General features: G+C 39.9%; 1 protein-coding gene across 1 annotated transcript in view; it reads left to right on the top strand.

The window, feature by feature from the left end:
- Nucleotides 1-26,288, top strand: part of LOC128696583 (sialin-like) — a 152,205-nt gene that overhangs the window by 108,441 nt on the left and 17,476 nt on the right. The window contains exon 3 of the mRNA XM_070094628.1: nucleotides 19,947-20,181. Within this exon, the coding sequence (XP_069950729.1) occupies nucleotides 19,947-20,181 (235 nt within the window). The remainder of the gene's footprint in view (nucleotides 1-19,946; nucleotides 20,182-26,288) is intronic.

Raw genomic sequence — 26,288 nt, 5'->3', positions numbered from 1 at the left:
CCTCTCGTGTCTTCTGTTACCTTGTCATAAAACTCCAGGAAGTTTGTGACACAGGATTTGCCTTCCATGAATCCGTGTTGGTTGTCGTTCATAATCTTGCTTCATTCCAGGTGCTCCAACACTCTCTTGATAGTCTTCTCCATAATTTTGCATATTATACACGTCAGTGACACTGGCCTATAGTTTAGTGCCTCATTTCCGTTTCCTTTCTTAAAAATGGGGATTATATTTGCCGTCTTCCATACGTCGGGTAGTTGTCCAATTTCAAGGGATGTGTTAAATTGTAACACAGCGTCTCTGCTCCCTCTCTAAGGACCCACAGAGATGTCCGGTCCCACCACCTTTGAGGTATCAAGGTCACTTAGCAGCTTTTTCACCTCAGTTGTGTGTATTTCATCCAACACTTGTTGGTAAATCCATTGTTGGTGCCGCCCTCTATTCTGTCTTCCCAGAGTCCTTCCTGTCACCTCTGTAAATACTTCCTGAAATCTCGTGTTGAGCGCCTCACATGCGCGCGCGCGCGCGCGCGCGTGTGTGTGTGTGTGTGTGTGTGTGTGTGTGTGTGTGTGTATACATACTCACCTATATGTGGTTGCAGGGGTCCATTCATAGCTCCTGGCCCCGCCTCTTCGCTGTTCGCTACTAGGTCCATTCTCTGCTCCATGAGGTTTATCGTACCTCTTCTTAAAGCTATGTATGGATCCTACCTCCATTACACCACTCTCCTGATTGCTTCATTTCCTGAGTACTCTAAGGCTGAAGTAATACTTCCTAACAACCCTATGATTTATCAGAGTTTTCAGTTTCCAGTTCCCCCCCTCCCCTTGTTCCTGTGTCCCTTCTCTGAAACATTATGGCCCTGTCCACCTTGTCAGCTCTTCTCAGTATTTTATTCGTCGTTATCATATCCGTCCTATCCCTCCTGTCCTCTAGTGTCACCAGGTTGAGTTCCTTTAACCTCTCCAGCATTTAAAAGACCTAGATATCCACAGGCTAGTTTTCGCATGTCCTGGCCTCTGGGAGCAATTGAAGGACGAGTTTTTGAGCAAGTATAGAAACCCACTTTACTGACTCAGGCTGCGAGAAACACTAACTGGTACGTGATATAGCTGGCACAAACAATATTTACGTAACACCAGACGCATGGCATGACAGAGGCTTATATATATATATATATATATATATATATATATATATATATATATATATATATATATATATATATATATATATATATATATATATATATTATATAGAGCAATAGTCACGAACAGGCGATCTTCACAATGCAGAACAAGCCACATGGGAATGGAAATCTTTAGCTCTAGATATTCGACACTCGTGCGTCGTTAGGAGCTATGCAATGTTGTAAAACAGCAACAGATAGGAGAGGAAGTTCTCTGAGACAATAGCCGCCACTGTTGTTACCACCATTGTTACCTTCTCAGAGAATTTACCCTTTACCCTTATATTTGTAGCTGTCTTGCAACATTGTTAGCGCCTGACGACGCAAGAGAGTGCGAAAGATCTAGAGCTAAAGATTTCCATTCCCCATGTGGCTTTTCCTTAAGATATATTTGGAAGAAATCGCAATAAAATACAAAAATACCACTATGGTACATATATATATATATATATATATATATATATATTATCGTGCCGAATAGGTAAAAAAAACTTGTGATTTTGGCTCAAATAGCAACACTCTTCTTGCCGAATAAGGCAAGCGAAAACTTGTGTATGCAATAATTTCGCAAAAATCATTCTGAACCTAACGAAAAAAATATATTGTGTTTATTAAATTACTGTAAACTTATCTAATACATGTTTAGTTGGATTAGGCTAAATTAAATTGCGCTTGTTATAATAAGGTTAGACAAGTTTTCTAAGGTTCTTTTGGTACAAAATTATAAATTTTACATTAACATAGATTAAAGAAAAATTATCTTTAAGCGTATAAGAGAAAATTTTAGAAAACTTAATTTTAAATGAGTTCTTGCTAATTGACCACTTTTACCTATTCGGCACGACATATATATATATATATTATACTGTATGCGTGTTTATATGGAACCGCTAAGAGATTAATAAGCACCTGGGAAATCGTAGGTTCAGTAATCGTATGTGACCCAAGGGAAAAAATAGTTGTAATTCCCTAGCTCAAGAGCCTTAAACCAGCATAAAGGCACCTTGAAGCGTGGACTAGCAACACCTACTAGTCCACACGCTAGTCCTTACTGTGTACACATCCGAGCGTCTGCACCGTGTGTACACAATAATGAGCAGCGGCTCAGCCCTGAATGTCAGGATCAAGTATTGCCAGTTTTTACCCTTTTTTGTTTCATCGTGTGGCAGTGTGGAAGACAATGGCGCGTTTAGTGTCCAGAAAGACCTGGTGGTGAGCAGGCTTCCTTCTGGGCCCTCCATTCAGGCGTGGCGATACGTGAAGACACCAACGCTATTTTAAACGCAAACATGTTTAAGATATTTGATGTAAAAAGTAACGCAGAGGGGAATGCTGGCGCAGGTGAGTATGCCATGAGATGGTATTAGGCAACCAAATTATTATTATTATTATTATAATCAAGGGGGAAGCGCTAAACCCGGAGGATTATACAGCGCCTGGGGGGGGATGTGGAAGGCATTCAGGCTTAATTCGGGGAACTGGAGCACAGATCCAATTCCCTAAATCAAGAGCCCCTCACCAACATCAAGGAACCTTCCTTGAGGGGTAGGCAACCAAAGCTTTCCCAGAGGAAGTACCGAGACCTGGAGGTCAGAACCTCGCACGCGATCTCATCATCTGTGTGTGGACTGCAGCGCTGTATAGCCCTTGTGGCTTAGCGCTTCTTTTTGATTATAATAATAATAATAATAATAATAATGTGTGTGTGGACTAATGAGGTATAAAATACCGAAGGTTTGTTTAGAACTGAGGCATTGGCAGTTAGGAAACTTTATTTAGGCAACGTTTAATTTGGAGACCAAACGAAACGTTGGCTAAATGATTAGCTTGGGGATGTTGTCTACATAATGTGTAAAAACTGCTTGTGTCTTTGTTAAACATCTGGTGTAGGTGGATGAAACAACGAGCCGAAAAGCGTATGAAAGTGACGTACAAAACGGCGAAATCCTTTATTAAAATAAATATTTCGCTCAAATGGCAGGACCCCCATTAATTGTTACAACACGGTGTGAAGGACTCCGTCTCGTCCACAAGTGTAAATTATCATTACTCAAAAAAAAAAAAAAAAAAAAAAAAAAAAAAAGTGATACTCAAAATAGGACACAGGGTCTTCCTGTGTTACTCTAGGTATTTTGCTGTGTTACTCTAGGTATTTCTCTGTATTAATCCTTGAAAGACTTTCGAAGTCTCTTCACACAATCTCGAGACTCGTATGCTTAATTTAAATTAATTTTACGACGTGCGTTTCCTAACGTATTGCCTGAAACCATTTTCTTTGCGTTTGCTGCTATTTTTTTTTGTATCGTTTTCTTCATATTTTTAGGTTAGGCTGTATTAAGGTTGGGTTAGGCTGTGCTAGGGTTGGGTTTGGGTGGGTTGAGTTGCGTTAGGGTTGGGTTCGATTTGGTTAGGTTACATATACTTCTATAAAATTCAAATTTAAATACGAATTAACAGAATTAAAACAAATTGCGGCGAGACGGATGGCACAGAGATAGCTAGAGAAAACATTGAAGTGTGCAAATCCGAACATTGATTTCTCGTGGTGCGAGGATGGGCTGAACTATAAAGTAGGTAACTAGTGCTCCCTACTTCATGTTAGACTAGCAACTAGTGTTTGAGAAAGGTCGGCAATCTGCCGAGGACTCCCTTAGTAGATTACTGAGGATAGTGAGGTAATCAGTACCTGATTACCTCGCTATCGTCAGGAGTGCCTGATTACTTCGCTATCGTCAGGAGTGCCTGATTACCTCCCTATCGTCAGGAGTGCCTGATTACCTCCCTATCGTCAGGAGTGCCTGATTACCTCGCTACCCTCAGGAGTACCTGATTACCTCGCTACCCTCAGGAGTACCTGATTACCTCGCTACCCTCAGCAGTACCTGATTACCTGGCTAACCCCATGAGTGCATCGGGGCCGTAACTCCCACACTTGAAACCTGATGGCTACTCATTCCCCAGCTCTGTTATGACCCTCACGAGGTTACCACTTCCCTCCATGAATACAATAATAAGCTGGCTGTGTAACCCATCCCTATGTTGGCTTTTTTTTTTTTTTTTTTTTTTTTACATTAAACTGAACGTTTTAGTATATTTTTTGGTCATTGCTTAAGAATAAGGCAAGGTGGTCCTCTTTTTTGTCTCGTCTAGTTTTGTTTACAAACTTTTCGATCTCTACTTTGGTCTATGGAAAGAGGGAAGGGGATGAAACTTGGTGTCTTAAAAATCTTTGTGTTTAAGAGGAATTGTGTAAAAAAAAATCCTGATCAGCTAGGCTGTTGTTTTTACGTTAGAATGCAGACAGATAGCACTATCAGTCTGGAAAATTAACAAGTCGAATTAATTAGTCACTGCACGATCCGAGAAAGATATCCCCGTATTTCATTACCCCAGCCCCCTCTACATCAAAGTATACCAAAGGAATGATAGAAGGCAGTCATGAAATTTTAATGCAAAAATATGCATGCGTGTGTTTTTTATGTATGCATGTATAAATGCTTTTGTGTATGTGTATGGCAGTACATGCGTACATTAACTTTGTTTATATATGCGTGTGCGGATGCATACACTTGTGTACAAGTACTTATGATTTTTTTTATTATCACACTGGCCGATTCCCACCAAGGCAGGGTGGCCCGAAAAAGAAAAACTTTCACCATCATTCACTCCATCACTGTCTTGCCAGAAGGGTGCTTTACACTACAGTTTTTAAACTGCAACATTAACACCCCTCCTTCAGAGTGCAGGCACTGTACTTCCCATCTCCAGGACTCAAGTCCGGCCTGCCGGTTTCCCTGAACCCCTTCATAAATGTTACTTTGCTCACACTCCAACAGCACGTCAAGTATTAAAAACCATTTGTCTCCATTCACTCCTATCAAACACGCTCACGCATGCCTGCTGGAAGTCCAAGCCCCTCGCACACAAAACCTCCTTTACCCCCTCCCTCCAACCTTTCCTAGGCCGACCCCTACCCCGCCTTCCTTCCACTACAGACTGATACACTCTTGAAGTCATTCTGTTTCGCTCCATTCTCTCTTCATGTCCGAACCACCTCAACAACCCTTCCTCAGCCCTCTGGACAACAGTTTTGGTAATCCCGCACCTCCTTCTAACTTCCAAACTACGAATTCTCTGCATTATATTCACACCACACATTGCCCTCAGACATGACATCTCCACTGCCTCCAGCCTTCTCCTCGCTGCAACATTCATCACCCATGCTTCACACCCATATAAGAGCGTTGGTAAAACTATACTCTCATACATTCCTCTCTTTGCCTCCAAGGACAAAGTTCTTTGTCTCCAAAGACTCCTAAGTGCACCACTCACCCTTTTCAACTCATCAATTCTATGATTCACCTCATCTTTCATAGACCCATCCGCTGACACGTCCACTCCCAAATATCTGAATACATTCACCTCCTCCATACTCTCTCCTTCCAATCTGATATCCAATCTTTCATCACCTAATCTTTTTGTTATCCTCATAACCTTACTCTTTCCTGTATTCACTTTTAATTTTCTTCTTTTGCGTACCCTACCAAATTCATCCACCAATCTCTGCAACTTCTCTTCAGAATCTCCCAAGAGCACAGTGTCATCAGCAAAGAGCAACTGTGACAACTCCCGATTTGTGTGATTCTTTATCTTTTAACTCCACGCCTCTTGCCAAGACCCTCGCATTTACTTCTCTTACAACCCCATCTATAAATATATTAAACAACCACGGTGACATCACACATCCTTGTCTAAGGCCTACTTTTACTGGGAAATAATTTCCCTCTTTCCTACATACTCTAACTTGAGCCTCAATATCCTCGTAAAAACTCTTCACTGCTTTCAGTAACCTACCTCCTATACCATACACCTGCAACATCTGCCACATTGCCCCCCTATCCACCCTGTCATACGCCTTTTCCAAATCCATAAATGCCACAAAGACCTCTTTAGCCTTATCTAAATACTGTTCACTTATATGTTTCACTGTAAACACCTGGTCCACACACCCGTACCTTTCCTAAAGCCTCCTTGTTCATCTGCTATCCTATTCTCCGTCTTACTCTTAATTCTTTCAATAATAACTCTACCATACACTTTACCAGGTATACTCAACAGACTTATCCCCCTATAATTTTTGCACTCTCTTTTGTCCCCTTTGCCTTTATACAAAGGAACTATGCATGCTCTCTGCCAATCCCTAGGTACCTTACCCTCTTCCATACATTTATTAAATAATTGCACCAACCACTCCAAAACTATATCCCCACCTGCTTTTAACATTTCTATCTTTATCCCATCAATCCCGGCTGCCTTACCCCCTTTCATTTTACCTACTGCCTCACGAACTTCCCCCACACTCACAACTGGCTCTTCCTCACTCCTACAAGATGTTATTCCTCCTTGCCCTATACACGAAATCACAGCTTCCCTATCTTCATCAGCATTTAACAATTCCTCAAAATATTCCCTCCATCTTACCAATACCTCTAACTCTCCATTTAATAACTCTCCTCTCCTATTTTTAACTGACAAATCCATTTGTTCTCTAGGCTTCCTTAACTTGTTAATCTCACTCCAAAACTTTTTCTTATTTTCAACAAAATTTGTTGATAACATCTCACCCACTCTCTCATTTGCTCTCTTTTTACATTGCTTCACCACTCTCTTAACCTCTCTCTTTTTCTCCATATACTCTTCCCTCCTTGCATCACTTCTACTTTGTAAAAACTTCTCATATGCTAACTTTTTCTCCCTTACTACTCTCTTTACATCATCATTCCACCAATCGCTCCTCTTCCCTCCCACACCCACTTTCCTGTAACCACAAACTTCTGCTGAACACTCTAACATTACATTTTTAAACCTACCCCATACCTCTTCGACCCCATTGCCTATGCTCTCATTAGCCCATCTATCCTCCAATAGCTGTTTATATCTTACCCTAACTGCCTCCTCTTTTAGTTTATAAACCTTCACCTCTCTCTTCCCTGATGCTCCTATTCTCCTTGTATCCCATCTACCTTTTACTCTCAGTGTAGCTACAACTAGAAAGTGATCTGATATATCTGTGGTCCCTCTATAAACATGTACATCCTGAAGTCTACTCAACAGTCTTTTATCTACCAATACATAATCCAACAAACTACTGTCATTTCGCCCTACATCATATCTTTTATACTTATCCTCTTTTTTCTTAAAATATGTATTACCTATAACTAAACCCCTTTCTATACAAAGTTCAATCAAAGGGCTCCCATTATCATTTACACCTGGCACCCCAAACTTACCTACTACACCCTCTCTAAAAGTTTCTCCTACTTTAGCATTCAGGTCCCCTACTACAATTACTCTCTCACTTGGTTCAAAGGCTCCTATACATTCACTTAACATCTCCCAAAATCTCTCTCTCCTCTACATTCCTCTCTTCTCCAGGTGCATACACGCTTATTATGACCCACTTTTCGCATCCAACCTTTACTTTAATCTACATAATTCTTGAATTTACACATTCATATTCTCTTTTCTCCTTCCATAACTAATCCTTCAACATTACTGCTACCCCTTCCTTTGCTCTAACTCTCTCAGATACTCCAGATTTAATTCCATTTATTTCCCCCCACCGAAACTTCCCTACCCCCTTCAGCTTTGTTTCGATTAGGGCCAGGACATCCAACTTCTTTTCATTCATAACATCAGCAATCATCTGTTTCTTGTCATCCGCACTACATCCACGCTCATTCAAGCATCCCAGTTTTATAAAGTTTTTCTTCTTCCCTTTTTTAGTAAATGTCTACAGGAGAAGGGGTTACTAGCCCATTGCTCCCGGCATTTTAGTCGCCTCATACGACAAACATGGCTTACGAAGGAAAGATTATTTTCCACTTCCCCATGGACAATAGAAGAAATAAAGAAGAACAAGAGTTATTTAGAAAAAGGAGAAAAACCTAGATGTATGTATATATATATATGCATGTGCGTGTCTGTGAAGTGTGACCAAAGTGTAAGTAGGAGTAGCAAGATATCCCTGTTATCTAGCGTGTTTATGAGACAGAAAAAGAAACCAGCAATCCTACCATCATGCAAAACAGTTACAGGTTTCTGTTTCACAGTCATCTGGCAGGACGGTAGTACTTCCCTGGGTGGTTGCTGTCTACCAACCTACTACCTACTTATGAATCTATATGAATGCATGCAGCCATTTGCGTACGTGTGCCGGTGCGTATATATGCATGTACGTATGATCACTTTTACGTATTATGCACATGTGTGTATATCTACCTACCTGGAGAATATCCCGGGGGACAACGCCCCCGCAGTCCGGTCCATGACCAGACCTCCCGGTGGTTCAGGTCCTGATCAACCAGGCTGTTAGGTAAGACACATATGCAACAGTTAGGTATCTTCATAATAAAGATACCTAACTGTTGCATATGTGTCTTACCTAACAACCTGTCGGTATTTTATACCATTTTAATGTTCAATCAACCAGGCTGCTAATGTTGGCCGCACGCAGTCCAACGAACGAACCACAGCCCGCTGGTCAGGAACTGGCTTTACGAACATATCCAGTTCCCTCTTGAAGATAGACAGGGATCTATCGGTAATAGTCCCTTAAGGATGATAGGAAGATGTTGAACAGCACTGTGTTGTCTTTCAGTGTATTCATGGCACCCCTGCTTTATCCATGTGCCTTTGTATACATGAGCATATATGTATGTTTATATGTATGCATGTATGTGTGCAAGTATCAAGAAATCATAAAAAAAACGTGATTGGAGACAAATTACTGAATGGGTGTGGATTCGAACCCATGGAAAGAGAGTCCTAAAACTCGCGGGCCAATGTATTAACCACTGGACTATGCTAGTCCAATAAAATTCATCCACCTAGGTATATAAATATATGCTAAACAATTAGCAAGCGGGCGAAATTATCTGGAGTCTGGCTGTGTGGTTAAAGTACGGTGTACTCTAATGTCGAGTTTGCAGGTTCGAATCCTGCTGTGGACCGAGAGATAATGTTTTTATATAGGAAGGTTAGCCTCGTCCCACTGTGAACACAAATGCAGTTTTTTTTTTTTACAGACGACTCTCAAGACACCACCAGTATGGCTGTGGTGTGTTTTGCGACTCGCCAAGAATTCAAGCCCCACCTGTTGTGATTTGCATGAATGTATGTATATAAGTAAACTTTATAAGTGTACATATACAGATGTGTACTTATGCATACGTATGCATATGCGTTTATGTAAGTTACCAACTGTCAGAGGCTCTTGTAAAGAGTCGCTTGTTCTGTGTATGTTTGTGTGCACTTATGCATATTTATGCATACGCGTATGCATGTGCACATGTCTGAGTACGTATGCTACTCTGTATGTGCTATATACATGTACGTATGTATACATGTGCATATGTACACACGTGAATGTATATACTGCAAGACAATCACCCAGTGATAGTTGGCAACCAATTTCCGTAGACTTATTTGTTAAAAAAAAAAAATCACTGTACAAGAATGGTATACAATACCGACAAGATGAAATTGAGACACATGTGCAACATCTGGGTATCTTTATTGTAGACATTTCGCCATCCAGTGGCTTTATCAATACAAATTCCAGGACATAACTTGAAGACAGGAGAACTATATACAAAAGATGAGGTAATCAGTCCCTCAACCTAGCAGTAGGTGCGAAGAGCACCGTAGTCGTGGAGATTCTGAGATTCTCAGAATCTCCACGACTACGGTGCTCTTCGCACCTACTGCTAGGTTGAGGGACTGATTACCTCATCTTTTGTATATAGTTCTCCTGTCTTCAAGTTATGTCCTGGAATTTGTATTGATAAAGGCACTGGATGGCGAAATGTCTACAATAAAGATACCCAGATGTTGCACATGTGTCTCAATTTCAAAAAAATAATTGATGTGTCAAACTGTTTCATTATCCAGCGACGTTTTTACTCCCACTAAGTCAAGGAAATTGTTAGACAGATTTAAATAAAATTTACTATGAAATATCACATATGTAACATTGTAAAAAAAATTACAAATTTTTACTAAAAAAATTTGCTAATTAGAGGCTACAAAGACTACTAAAATAACACATATCCCTTTAAATATGACAAACTGATGTTAAAGGTTTGAAGCCTGTGAGATGAGGCATTCTTCTGCTTGTCACCAATTCCACTTATTATTGAATATTCGTATATTTAATGAAAAATTTACACCTACACAATCTAAACGTATTACCATCTATAAGACAGAATGATCATCATCTTTGGTTTCAAGCAGATTAAAAGAGGTATTCTTGAGTTACTAAATGAAATCAAAACCACGGTTTATTAAAACTGGTAAATTGGGACTTAGGTAACATAATAACAATGTGAACCTTACCTTGAGAAAAATATTAATGATTAAAGTGTTTTCCAGTCATCACGCGGAATCCAGTGATTAAAGTTTCTTAACTATTTTACACTATTGGGAAATTTGCACCAACACTAAATTTCATGGGTAATATCTTGTTCGTAGGCTGCATCGTTCAATAAAGGCTGGTGCTGTTCTAAAGGGATCTACTCAAGTATAATGGGATAGAGTTCCACTATTTTACATAGAACCCCTTCAGTCGTACTCGTTTAACGATGGAGTTACACTCACCACCCTCGTCAAAGTACGATATACCTTCTTCGAATGTTTGAAACATGTAACTATTGGCATCTGCACACGCCAATAGTTGTACGAGTCCCTCCCCCAGGAGAAATAAAAATAAGAAAAAAAGAAAAAATCAAGCAACCACTAAAAAGCACCGATTTTGGAATACCTAAAGAGAACACATCTGGGAGGTATTCCTGGGTGAACGAGGTCGCTGACAGTCGCCTCATTCTATGCACTCCTGAAGGCATTTCCCAGACGTGTGAACCTTAGTGTATTAATTTAGATAAAATGTGCACTGATGCTATACGTTATTATAATGAACAGTGCAACACAAAAAAAAATATTGGAATGAAAAAGATGTGGACTGTATAATGAAGGAATATTGTCACTTGATTTGAGATTTAAGCTAGGATTATAGACAAATTAACAAGCAATAATTACAGGATTTAATAATTAGTACAATTTGATCTAATGTTTAATAAGATTTTGAGCAACACATCTCGCCTAAGTTTTCGTATTACTGTACGGCATAGCTGTATAGCCCTTGTGGTTTAGCGCTTCTTTTTTATTATAATACTGTACGGCATAACGTTACGTTATAATATATACCAGTGCCTACCTATGAACTCATGGGTGTAGACATTTACCTAACAGAGGCGTTGTGTGTTACCTTTGAATGGCTGGGTCGATGATTCCCGTCGACGATCTAATTCCCTTCCATGTAAAATATTTCTTTAAGACTCCTTTTGGACCGCATTATTTTTAAAATACAGTACCAGAACGTTAAGCTGAAAATTATGAGTGTTTCTCGTCGCCACTCTGCAAAGAGAGTGAAAATTTGCCTAATATTTATATCCTGCCCCGCGATGAGTGGAAGTAGGAAAGATGGTTTTACCCCTTGCCTATAATATGGTCTTTCTGGATGAGATGTTAGGCAACATTTTTATATTAACCTCTTGGTGCATGAGCGATGCGAAATATACACCTCTCAGCGTATGTACACAGCTTTACACTTCTCTCCTTGTGTATACACAGTTACACACTCCTGTGTATATATACATTGATACACCTCGGTGCATCTATGTATATAAACACAACCCTCAGGGTATATACATTGAGGGATGCATACCTCTCGGTGCATATAGTAAGAGAGGCATATTCATCTCAGTGTATATACACTGAGACACACTAATAAATACACTGATACGTACACACTTCTCATCGTATAAACAGAGCCACAAACATCTGTGCACATAGTGACAGATACACATCTCCCCGTGCATAGTGATAGATACCTCCCCGTGCATAGTGATAGATACACACCTCCCCGTGCACATACAGTGATAGATACCTCCCCGTGCACATAGTGTTAGATACACACCTCCCGTGCACATAGTGAGAGATATACACCTCCCCGTGCAAAGTGATAGATACACACCTCCCCGTGCACATATTCAGACTGGAGACAGGTAGTGGCTACCCTACCGCCAAGAGACGGTAACTAATATTTTCCGACCATGCATTTATATTCAAATATTGTTCCTCATATCTTCAATACTTTCCTAAAATGCAGCCACTTGTGTCCTCAAGTAACGCTCACTTACTGCATTCAAAATAATTTTTTTTTTTTTTGGTACACCAAATGCTAACGTCTCATTGTGAAGCATTAATATTTCGACGAAGATAAATAAAGATGTCTTGGCAGATTATAAATTTTTTTTTGTCTCGGATTACATTTGTTAGCATTTTTTCGGAATCGTAAGACTGAATTTGAGCGAGTCCGTAAGCCTGGTGGAATAGGCTTGACAGTGAAGAAAAGACACAAAGGCATAGCAAGATTTTATTGTGACGACGTTTCGCTCTGCAAATTTATCAAGTTTAAATAATTACTATTAACATTATTCAAGAACTTCAGCTATGCTCGAATGACTCATAAAGCGCTGAAGAATACATACACATCTAAATGTGTTTCCGTCGCCACGCAATCCAAGGAAGGTATCCCTATATCCAGTAAGCCCAGCTCCTCTCTATCTCAGTGCACGCAAAACATAGCGCAACAGGACTGGAACTAAACCCAGTATAGCACTAATATACGTTTATTCAGAATCAGAATTTTAACAACTGTGAGATAACTGACATGAAGAATCCCACAGAGTTCTGTGACTTCAAAAAAACATAAGTGTTCAGTGAGAATGGTTTTCCGTTTATATCATGGTAACCTAACGAGTGATCTTAATGTAACTCACATAAGTTAGAATTGTAAAAGACTCTTTTAAATTCAGCTAAATATTTAATATATTTTTTGTTGTAGGATTCAGATAAATATTCATATCTAAACGGCTAAAATTAATTTTGTCAGTCATTACCAGGAAAGGAAAGATTACAGATGGTGGAATACAGGAATACAACTTTTTACTGTGGCAATATTTCTCTCTGTATAGAGTTTATCACGTATACATAGAGCGAAATGTCAAAATAGTGGTGAAAGCTAGCATAATATCACTCAGCAAGTTTGGTACGTTGTCTAGCATTGCATTACCATTAATCCTACAAAAAATAACTTCATTACTGAGCACATCCTCTGAGGCGCACATCAACCAAATAAATGCTGCGGCATATGGGCACCTGGCAAACCTAAGAACAGCGTTTCGACATCTAAATATAGAGGCATTCACGAAACTGTACAACGTATACGTCAGACGCTTACTGAAGTATGAAGCACCAGTTCAGCATGTGAACTATATAGGACCACTATTACAACCCAGGATTCAAATGGCCTGTTACCCCGGGTGTAATGGGAGCAAATAAACACAGTAGAAAAAGTTTAGACTTATATTATCCTTCACCAATTTATAACAGCAATATGTACACTATGTACAGTGATAAGTATAGTGCACTCCACGGTAAGCAAAGCAGAAATAGAAGCCACAAGATAGCAGACCGTGCTTCAACCAGCTCTAGAATGGGAATGACAAGGGCAGACAGGAGAGCGGTACCCACATAACCTCTGCGATTGCCAAAACCATCTTCTTATTGGCTAGAACCTGGTCACTAGTTGAACGACGGGGCCCCATCATCAACTCTTAGCAACCTGGTTCGCTGGTTGGGGGAGATAGCCTGTAAATGAGGGTGTGTACGTGCGCCGAATAAAGGTTACGTACTCTTTGCATGCCACAACCACTGTGTAAGAATGTTCAAAGAGACATAAAAACATATTCGGAAGTCTAAGTGCAGAATTTCACAATAAAGAAGCAGTCTCATTTTATTCCATTTGTTTTCTTACGCATTACCTGGCGTCAGTGTCTCAATATCCACACGTTACCCATTTTTTTAATATTTTTCGTTAGGTTAAGTTTGATTAGACTTAGTGCAGTGGTTCCCAAACTTTTTCAGCTTGTTACCCAATTTAACATGCCACATAAAGCATGTTACCCCTTTCACAAAATGTTGTTATTATTGATATATATGGCTAAATTAAAACACTTGAGATATTTTCTTTTATTTATTGTATTTGAACATTGTGCATCTCTAATGACTATTACCAAAGATGTCAAGAACATCAGTGGGATGGATGGAGTTGCATACTTGAAGCTAGTTTAGGAATTCTTGGCTTCGTGGTTAAAAGTGCCAGTCTGGCATCGTTTGCAACATTCAAGCGAGTCCTCTTTTTTGTTTTCATACCCAGCACAGTTGAGAAGCCCTTCTCGCACAGATACGTTGTTGAGAATGATACCAACAACTTCAAGGCTCTCTTGGACAGAGTTGGCGAGTCAGGTAGTCGTGAAATCCAAAAGGAATCTGCATTTTGGTTTTGGAATTCGATTTTCAAGGCTTCATTGGCTCGCATTGTGATCCACTCCTCCTTTGCAGGGAAATCATCATCATGAATGGCATCATCAGGTACAGAGAAGGGATGAATGATCCACTGAAGAGTGGCTGTTTCTTGGTCACTCTCTGGAAAGTAGTGATGCATGCTTGTTTCAAGCCCACATACCACACATACATTATATATAAAATTAATAATAGCTACAAATTCACAGTAACAGTGGGTAAATACTAACTATATACTGCACAGGGCAGTGCACATACATACCAGCTTATGTCTACCTCGGCTGATGCTCACAGATAAACTGACAGTGTGAAATAGAGGCAGCCTCAGGAAGTGAGTGACGCGTACTGGACAGGTCGATCTGGGCTACTGAGTGACTTTTGTCCTGAAGCATACTTGTCAAAATACTTTTGGGTTTCCACACACTTAGCTATATATTTCTTCTTTTCTAATACTGTATATTAGTTTTTGATGTTTATTGTTATTTGGTTTAACTTTATTACTTACTTATAATAGGTTTACTTTACAACTTTATATACTAAGACAAAGTTAACAATAATCCTCATACCGGGTACCGCATTGTTTTCTTGATTTTCAGAATTCATAACTTTTTTTCTGTCACCCCTCCATTACCCCCAAAAATGGTTAAATTACCCCCAGGGGGTAATTTACCCCCAGTTTGGGAACCACTGGCTTAGTGAGTTTGACTTAGACCTGCCTAGAATGGATCGGTAGACCTGCTGCAGTACACCTTTCTTATGTTCTTATGTATAACTCAGGACTGGGTTAGACTAGGGTTCAGCTAGATTAGGTTACGGATAGGTTAGGTTTGGTTAAGACTAGCATAGATTAGGTTAAGACTAGCATAGATTAGGTTAAGACTAGCATAGATTAGGCTAAGACTAGCATAGATTAGGTTAGAGTTGGGTAAAGGCTAGATTAGGGTTAATTTAGCTTAGGTTAGGTTATATAAACCTAAAAACTTATTCAGCCGCAACTAAGTACGTTACGAAAAAGGCCTTGAAATTTTTTGGTATCTGGGTGTTCCCAGACACACCTGACCTTTATAATCCATATGTTTTTCACGCATGGTATGACGACGGGTTGCTTAAACACACACACACACACACACACACACACACACACACACACACACACAGCAACGAGTGATGGTACGTGACGAGGTGTCAGAGTGGGCGCCTGTGATGAGCGGGGTTCCACAAGGGTCAGTTCTAGGGCCGGGGCTGTTTCTGGTGTATGTGAATGACATGACGGAAGGAATAGATTCAGAGGTATTCCTGTCTGAAGACGATGTGAAGCTAACGTGGAGAATTCAAACTGAAAAAGATCAGGTAGGACTATAAAGGGATCTGGACAGGCTGCGAGCCTGGTCAGACAACTGGCTCCTGGAGTTTAACCCCAGCCAAATGCAGAGCCAAAAAAGACCGCAGACGGATTACAGTCTAGGGGCCAAAGGCTGCAAACCTTACTCAAGGAAAAGAATCTTAGTGTATCATACCGAACAAATCTTCTGAGGCTTACATCAACCAAATAACTACTGCAGCGTATGGGCGCCTGGCAAACCTAAGAATAGCGTTTCGACACCTGAGTGAGGAGTCATTCAAGACACTGTACACTGTACGTCAGGCCCATATTGGAGTGTGCAGCACCAGTATGGAACCCGTACCTAGTCAAACACGTCAAGAAATTAGAGAAAGTGCAAAGGTTTGTAACAAGAGTAGTCCAAAAACTAAGGGGTATGTCCTACTAGGAGAAGTTCAAGGAAATTAACCTGACGACACTGGAGGACAGGATGGATAAAGGGGACATACCGGCATATAAAATACTGAGAGAAATTGACAAGGTGGACAGGGACAGAATGTTTCAGACACAGCAACAAGGGGTCACAGCTGAAGGTTGAAAACTCAGATGAGTCACAGGGATGTTAGGAAATATTTCTTCAGTCACAGAGCTGTCAAGAAGTGGAACAATCTGGAGAGAGATGTAGTGGAGGCAGGATCCATACATAACTTTAAGAAGAGATACGATAAAGCTCACAGAGCAGGGAGTGGACCTAATAGCGACCACCAACGAAGAGGCGGGGCCAGGAGCTGTGAATCGACCCCTGCAACCACAAATAGGTGAGTACGTACGTACACACACGCACACATATGAAGACATATCGCTGGTCAAAAACTCGATGCTTGGCAGGTAAGGACATCTCAGCAGCCCAGTATGGAAACCATGGCCAGGCATCACTCGACTGACACTTAATTCAGCACTTTTGGCCCTGTTGACATTCAGAAATCCTGGAAATCAAACGAGCAGTTTTTTGTTAGTTTACTCAACATATAAAACTCCCTAAAATGTTTTTTTCTATACGATAATGAGGTCAGTGGTGCGGCAAGACTGCGTAGAATCGATTTGTATAAGGTGTGTATAAGACTCTCTTCAATTTGTGTAAGGTGTGTATAAGACACTCTTAAATTTGTGGTACTTAAATGTAGATATAACCTTTTCATTACATAAAATTGTTTTTATATTTCATTAACCTGGCAATTTATTACGAAAAAGGATACAAGTGCAGCTAATGCGATATTTTATTGTGGCAACATTTCGCTCTCCAGGAGCCTTGTCAAGCCGTAAATTACTGCTTGACAAGTTACGGCTTGACAAAGCTCCTGGAGAGCGAAAAGTTGCCACAATAGAATGTCTCATTAGTTGCACTTGTGTCCTTTTACCTAACAGATCACAGATTGTCGATAGTTTTACCAACATTACTAGACCCTGGCAACTGTTGTCAGTGCGTTGCGTAATTACATGCAATTCCATAGAAAATTAGTTACGAAAAGCTAAACGATAAGGTTTTAATCAAATTTATTCTCTCAACTGCATTTTGAGGGAAAAATTTGTCCCAAAACTCAATACATTATTTCAAGTGAATAAGGGTGGAGAGATTCTAATCACATGTCAAACGTGAGCAAGTCATGGCAGGGTGCAGCTTGTTTATTCATTGTGGCTCGTGAGACAAGATCCAAGTTTACTTTCATTATGGATCAAGTTCAGCTGCAGTGAGTGAGCAAATGAGACGCATGCGGTAGGTAGCCATTCCTTGGTCACACCTAATATATGTCATAGTGTCAGTGGACAACCAACAGGACACATACACCGATAAGGGTATATATCCTGTTGGCTGCCGATACGTGCACATCTCATATATATATATATATATATATATATATATATATATATATATATATATATAATATTTGTGTGTGTGTGTGTGTGTGTGTGTGTGTGTGTGTGTGTGTGTGTGTGTGTGCAAAACAACCACACACACACACACATGTATAATATATGTGTGTGTGGCCTCAATGAGCTTGGATTAGTCGACAGATTTTAAACCTGGCAAATCAACCAACATGGGCATCAGTGGCGTCTGAGGGACCACAACCAGGTACTCAAGTTTAAGTCAACAGATGAAAAGTTATTAGTTGCACTGTGTTTGCCTCCTGTCTTGGATCTTGTCTAGAATACCTAAAAAAAATGAACCTAGGATTTTATAGGCTAAAACATAAACTGTTAAATGTAGTGGGCAATTGAATAATATCAAGTTTTTCTTAGCTGCTCTTGAGATGTTGTACAGTGACCTTAACATTAGGCTTCTCAAGAGGAGCGTTATAAATTTATTCAACGCAATATATATACATGTGCCGAATAGGTCAAATTGGTCAATTAGCAAGAACTCATTTAAAATTAAGTCCTCTCTAGTTTTTTTTCTTATACGTTTAAAGATATATCTTTTCATTTATGTTAATGTAAAAATTAATAATTTTGTACCAAGAGAACCTTACAAAACTTACCTAACCTTATTATAACAAATGAAATTTAAATTAGCCTAATCCAACTAAATATATTTTAGATAAGTTTACAATAATTTAATAAATAAACGCAGTGAAATATATTTTTTCGTTAGGTTCAGAATGATTTTTGCGGAATTATTGCATACACAATTTTTCGCTTGCCTTATTCGGCAAGAAGAGCGTTGATATTTAAGCCAGAATCGCGAGTTTTACCTATTCGGCACTAATATATATATATATATATATATATATATATATATATATATATATATATATATATATATATATATATAACACTGATCTCTGGCTGAAGGAGACTCGAACCTACGAACCTTAGGACAAGGTACGCAGTGCTTTACCAATCTACCCACACTGGACCAATACCTTGGCGTGTAGCATGAGCTACACGCCAAGGTATTGGTCCAGTGTGGGTAGATTGGTAAAGCACTGCGTACCTTGTCCTAAGGTTCGTAGGTTCGAGTCTCCTTCAGCCAGAGATCAGTGTTTGTGTATATTTCGCATGCTCTCGCGAATTCCTTGTATATATATATATATATATATATATATATATATATATATATATATATATATATATAATATATATATGATAGATAGATAGATATAGAAGTGAACAAGAAGAACTTTAATCAAATGTCGCTGTCTTGTTATAAAGGCTGGTTTCAACAGCTTGGAAAAAAAAAACTTTTGGGTTCCTGTATGAGGTAACGTTTAAATATATGCCATGATCTTGCAGGTGGCCTCCAGTTGCGCCTCGCCCGCTAGTATTAAGGTCAAAAACATTGCGTTAAAACCTAAAAGAGAACACACGCACGCGCACGCACGCACGCACACACACACACACACACACACACACACACACACACACACACACACACACACACACACACACACACACACACACACACACACACACACAAGTACGTGTGTACGTACGTACGTACGTCTCATCTTGGAAGAACGTCGCAACATTGGCCAAATTTCGTTTACACTGAACCCTCCACTCAAGATCGCACACGAAGACGACGGGAAGTTCCTGACAGATGTGAGGATAGGAAAACTTGTTGAAAAGTGCAGTATGTGTCTAGCGAGCTCTTTATTTCCACGATAAAGAAGAGCTTCTTCTTGATAAAGCTCTACTTAGAGTAATGTGCTGCCTGTTTTTTCTACATATAAAAGTCCTTTTACCAAATTCTCAACAGTTCTAGAGAATATAGGGAAATCAATCTCTCTCTCTCTCTCTCTCTCTCTCTCTCTCTCTCTCTCTCTCCCTCCCTCTCTCCGCACCTTCCAGCTGTGCCGAAGACTAATCATAGAGTTCGTGGTTTAGCAAGTTATCCATAGTTAAAAACCCTAGCAAAATTATTTTCAAGGACATCATTTCGATTTGATACAGGTCAAATCGAAACCGAAGGAAGTTTACCTGGAGCGAGTTCCGGGGGTCAGTGCCCCCCGCGGTTCCGTCTACGACCAGGCCTCACGCCAGGTCGGAACCGACGGAATCCAGGTTGGAACCGACAGAGGTAAAGTCAGAACCGACAGAGGTCACCTCGGAACCGATAGAGGGCAGGCCGGATATGACAGACGCCAGGTCAGACCCGTCAAAGGTCAGGTATCACCTCACTTCCCTGGTATGTATCACGCAACTATGAATTATATTTACCAATTTTGCATAAATAACCCGCACATAGGAAAGAGGAGCTTACAAACGACGTTTCGGTTCGACTTGGACCATTTACAGTCACACTGTGACTTTGTAAATGGTCCAAGTAGGACCGAAATGTCGTCATAAGCGCCTCTCTCCTATGTGCGGGTTCTTTGTGTATTGTTCCCGTCACGATATTGTGCCTTTTTGTTTTGCCCGGCGTAGATGCTCCTTGATAATAAGACGGCAACCACTTTTTTTTAAGCCTTGATGTTTAACTTGGTCTCCGTACTCAGGAGCAAGGTGCTGGGACCACGTCAAAATCCAGTTGCTAGGAGTACCCTAGCACACCGCCACCCAGGAAATTAATCATCATTTATTCACTGATAAACTCATGAGGGTCATACAGCGCTTGGGAGAGGAGGGAGGTAATTAAGTTCGGTCCGAAGAAGGGTAAAGTAACTGCAGTTACGCGGATCATGACTTCTTTGCTTTGAGATGACAGCATTGAGATGACAGCATGTCTGTGGCTTGTATGGTCCTTCCAGTTTATCTGACGAGCGTTTTTATTTGATTTTTTTTTTTTTGACTGTTGCAGTGTTGGCTTGGACAGCTTCAGCGGGTAGATTGTTCCATAAGTTGATTTCTCTATTGAAGACTTCTAATTTTATTATATTCTATCGACAACTGTTCCATTGCTTTATTGTCTTGACTGTTCCATAGGTTTATTGTCTTGAAGACTGTTTCATTAATTTATTACTTTCTTGAAGACTCTTCATTAAATTCATTACTCTAAAAATCTGTTTAGAAAATTTGTTTCGGTCTTGAACACTTCTATGGGTTTATTACTCTTCAGAAAACGAGGAATTTCTTCAGGTTTGACAAACCTGAAGTTTGAAAACCAAGACACAAGATGCCAGATAAGCTTTCAATGGAATAACTTTTCGTTGTAAAGTTTTATCAAGTCTTCAACATGACTCATGTATGGTTTATCAAGTCTTCAACGAGATTAATGGGGCTTTAACACGAAATAACTAGTAATAGTTTCTCTAGTGTAGAGGACGATCAACAACAGTCTGGTATCTGGATGGAGGGTCAAGCCTCCTTGACCAAGGGTTTAGGGTTTCATGAAATGCAACACCTGAAAAGGCCACTGTCCAGGGTCGCCCCAACATTCGCAGGATCACTGCCCAGTCTACCCCAACACCAGCAGGATCACTGGCTAAAGAATATACATAAAAGAAAATGTGGTATAACAGATTGCAAAACCTTTATTAATAATAAGAGGCAACATTTTGCTTGGAGATTATTTTTTTTTTCAAATCTATGGAGAGTAGATGGTAAGCATAGACATGCATAATCGGGAGAACAAGTAACAAAGAATCGCGAGGCGCAGAGCTATGTCAGGTGAGGAGGGTGGCCTTTCCAAAATCAGTTGGTTGGTCAAAATCTCTCTCACGGAATAAACAGTGCATTAGACTCTTGTCGAGTTCTAATGCTATATTTATGTAAGCTAGAAATTTTTCCTGGTTCTGGGTGATGGTGCTGGTGCTACGAATGAGAGCCATTTCCTAACATTTTTCACTCTGCTGTAATGCCTTTTCTTTATCAGAATACCTAGAAGTAAAATATACAGGCACAATTCGGACATTTATTGAAGGAAACGTTTTGCCACTGGTAGCTTTTCAGTACTAAGTGTTCAATCATTAAGATTTGAAAAAAAAAAAAAAAAACGCTGGTGACGAATCGCCTCCTTCACTAAACGTCTTGATAGAGCATTTGTTTCGTTCCCTTTAACAGAGCATTTGTTTTGTTCCCACAATTCGTCTGTACTATCGTACCGTTACCTGTACCACTAGACTAAGTAGAGGCTGAGAAGTCAGTGACGTGTAAAACGTGCCGATAGGTCACCTGTTGCTTTGTGACAGCGGTGTCAGGTTTAGTGAGGATTTGTTTAGCCAATACTCACTGAGATTGACAGTGAACTTGGATTTTGAGGAACAGTTTTGATTGTAGCGAATAAATAGCGATTGTAAACAAAGTCTATTCGCCAGTCTGTACTAATATGTTGGTCGTTCCTACTCACACTTAGCTATTCATGCACATGTCCAACTTGCTTTTTGTCGTTACTTCGATGTTTATTCCATTTATCTAGACCTCTATTAATGAATCTGTGCATTGATGATATGATGGTTTACATGTCGTGACCCCTCATCTAAGGTACTTACTCTTTACCCCTTTCCTCCCTACATGGACATGCTCCCTCTTCAATTTGTGTGTCTGCTGAAGAGGACTACAGTTGGGGATCGAAATATACTCTAGACCAACTTTATTTTGTGTGTTTCTCGCCATGTGAAACGTTTACCAACGACAAGTGATCATTATACGTTTCTTGTACTTACACCACACACACACACACACACACACACACACACACACACACACACACACACACACACACACACACACACACACACACGAGGAATGACAAAGCTCAGGGAGCAGAGAGAGGACCTAGTAGCGATCAGTGAAGAGGCGGGGCCAGGAGCTGAGTCTCGACCCCTGCAACCACAATTAGGTGAGTACACACACACACACACACACACACACACACACACACACACACACACACACACCGACCTCTCCCACAAAGGTAGGGTGACCTGAAACAAAAGAATCTCTCAATCTATCACTGTCTTGCTAGAGTTGTGCTGACACTACTGCTCAGATGCCCCTTCAAACTTTAATATCTCCACTCAAGTCCAGCTAACTGATATCCATGAATTACAAGGTCCATGACTGTTATCTTGCTCACACCTCAACAGCACGTCAAGTCACAAAATCCAGTTGCCTCTACTCACTCTTGTCTAACTCGCTCGCACACGCCTATTAGATGTCCAGGCTTCTTGCATACAAAACCTTTATCACTTCCCTCCAACCTTTTCGAGAACCCCTACACCTCCTTCCCTCCTCTACAGATTTATACGCCCTCAAAGTCATCTTATTTTCCTCTATCCTCACTGAATGCCCAAACCACCTCAGTAACATCTCCTCAACCCTCTGGATTATACTCTAGTAACCCAGCACCTTCTAATTTCCAAACTACGAATTCTCTGCATAATATTCACACCACTCATTGTGCTCAGACATGACATTTCCACTGCTTCCAGCCTCCTCTTTTACTGCAACGTTTAAAACCAATGCTTCACACAGGTGTGTGTGTGTGTGTGTGTGTGTGTGACGTATCTATCGGTCTTTTAAGCCAGAACTGGCCGACTTGACTTAATCTGCAACTGTCGATTTGAAAAACAACAAGAGTGTAAATTCATTACTGAAAAACTGGCCGGGGCGTGCGTAGTGGTTTGCCCAAAAACGCCGGCTGAGCACTTCAACATGCTTGACCAGTAACTGGTAGCCCGGTACCCTTCAACTCGTTTTACCAGTCTCACGCCTTTGTTTCGCTCTCTTTTGGCATGGAATGTTTATTAAATTCCGTTAACAACTTGATACTTTGACTAACTCAAAATTGTAAGTAATATAAATAAGTAAATCAATTAATCACGAAACATTATTCGTGAAGTTGATGTCCATCCCGAATGATGTATGGACATACGTCTGTATTGTCCTTGAATTTTTTTATCAAAGTAAAAACCTGAACGTTTCCGAGGTAAAAATCAGATAATGGACGTCAGGAGTGATGTCTGACAGTTAGCAAGTCTTAGCAAAAGAAAAAAAAATATTTCAACAGTACATTTCCTGGTGACTACTAACCTGTAACAATAACAGGTACAAGAATATCAACATCTTGTGTAAAAAAAAAAAAAAGTACAACAGGCTTTTTCGAGTAAATACTTTTTTAGAGTAAATACTCCGGTGTGGCATTTATGCATGTTCGTTGATAAGCATTAGCGGAATTGTGGCAGTTTTTCCGAGATATATTTTATCACCTCAAGGAATTTCATATAACGAAGCATTTCCTTATTGACTCTTTATTGTGTTTTGAGTTCCCATATAGTGGGTTAAATGATGACTGATACTTTGCTCTTGGCAGAGTTTAATACTTTGTCATGCAGATACGGTGCCTGTAGACAAAATTAGGTATTGACAATGTTGTTTTTCGGTTCTTGGTGTTGAGTATTTTAGTGGCTTTGCTTCTGCAGTCTTTTAGAGGAATGTGGGATATTGTAATTCAAAAAGGCTATCTTTGAAAGTGTTATATTCTTTATCTAGAAATTCTGGGATGCATATCTTGAAGGCGTGCAGAAAAAAAAATATCCGATCATGACACCACTGTTTTAGCGTCGTCCTGTGACCAGCAGTTTGTCATTTACGTTAGTGAATGAAGATATCAAGAAAAGGAGTGTTATACCTCATTCGTTTTCTAAAGTGAATTGTATCGAGGATTCAGTATTGTGGTAAATCGAGATGTTTAGGACCTATAATCAAGAAATCACTGATCTGTCTCATCCACGATATATCCGAAATGATGTTGCATGAAAAATACATTCTGTCTCCAAATATTCCGTGAAAATACTGGCGTGAACCAATGGCCATGCCCAAGGGTTGTTTACAGTAGTTACCATCGTATGTAAAACGGCTGAAGTTCAACTCAACTAAATTAATGAAATCTTGACACTGCATGGGTGATTCAGAACCATCAGTGATTTTCAACAGCGTATTTATGGCTTGGTTGTGGGCACACTGAAGAGACGATATCCAGACTGGCTAATTGCGTGTTGATAATATTGGTTTTCTTTGGACTTGATATTACATCTCCAGAATAATTAAGTTGAAAGCCAGTAATAGTACTCTAGAAATTTAGAGAGAGATTTGCCAAACTAGTTATTGAAGAAGGTGATAAGTTTAAGAGAAAGCGTTTAGAAACTGCACTCATTACAACTTCCAGCATTTTTGTTCAAAAAGAAAGTTTTCAATCAGTCAAGCCTCTAGCAAGCAAATTCAGATGCAGTCATTCCTAGTCACCTGGCAACTATTTTCTTTCAAGCTGTCCGTTTAGAGTGTGCAATGTACAAACTTCAACTGGAGCGAGAAGACCTTGAGCAAAGCTTATCGTTGTGGTCAACCATCAAACCAAACTGTTCTCCTATTGCGCCTCACTACCACGCTTGATTCTTCCTTATGCTTGTATAACGCTCTTCCCAGGTATCTCTATTGTCCATATATCTGTTGGGCACCGTAGACGGTGTGTCACAGCTGCCCACTTGTACTTTGCGTCCCTCTTCCACCCACGCAGATACATGTCAGCCACAGCCAAAGGCCACCTGATGAATAAGACCAAAGTTCAAGGCTGTGTTTTTCCTTAAATGAATTATAAGATGCTTGCTGGCAGGGTTACATTCGAGTGAACATCCGATTACACACTCACACACGTATTTTAGATGATGTTTTTGTATCTTTTACCTTTTCTGACCTACAAAAGAGCTATTCTAGGGAGTCTAAGATATTATTTTTAATGCATCTCTTAGCAATTTACAGTATAAGTACATCTACAAATGATTTATCGTTGCTCAAATTGTTGTAGGCTCATATGCACTCGGGCTGCCTCATACCCGTCCAAAAAGTCTTGGAACCACTGCCCTTGTATACACTCCCATTTTTGCATTCACTGACAGATTTCATTCTTTTCACAGACTCCTCCACACTGATATTCTATTTCCTTCATATATTCAGTGATCCACAGTATGTTTCATAGATCAATCTACTATCATATGAACTCATAATTATTGACATTTACTTCATCCAATCTTCCAATGCCAAGACTCGCTCTTCTTCTCATCACCTTGGTTTTTTTTTTTTTTCTGTGCACACTTCATCTTCCTTCATTTACATGCCTTCTCAAACTCCACCAACTTTTGATACTTATTTTCTGAAATTTCCACTCCGCCATCAGCAAACAACAATAATGACAACCCTTCCTTCATATCAGGTTCATTATCTTTAATGACCCCCCCCCCAATACTCTAGCATTCACTTCTTTGACAAATCTTACCTATAAATGAATTAGACACTATGGCATCACATGTTCCTGTTTAAGGAAACTTTTACAGGAAAAAAGATCCCCTTCTGTGTTAC

Source organism: Cherax quadricarinatus, chromosome 47 (assembly GCF_038502225.1).
Source record: "Cherax quadricarinatus isolate ZL_2023a chromosome 47, ASM3850222v1, whole genome shotgun sequence".
Lineage (NCBI taxonomy): Eukaryota > Metazoa > Arthropoda > Malacostraca > Decapoda > Parastacidae > Cherax > Cherax quadricarinatus.
The sequence above is the reverse complement of the archived record's forward strand: the minus strand, read 5'-3'. Positions and strand labels throughout refer to the sequence as shown.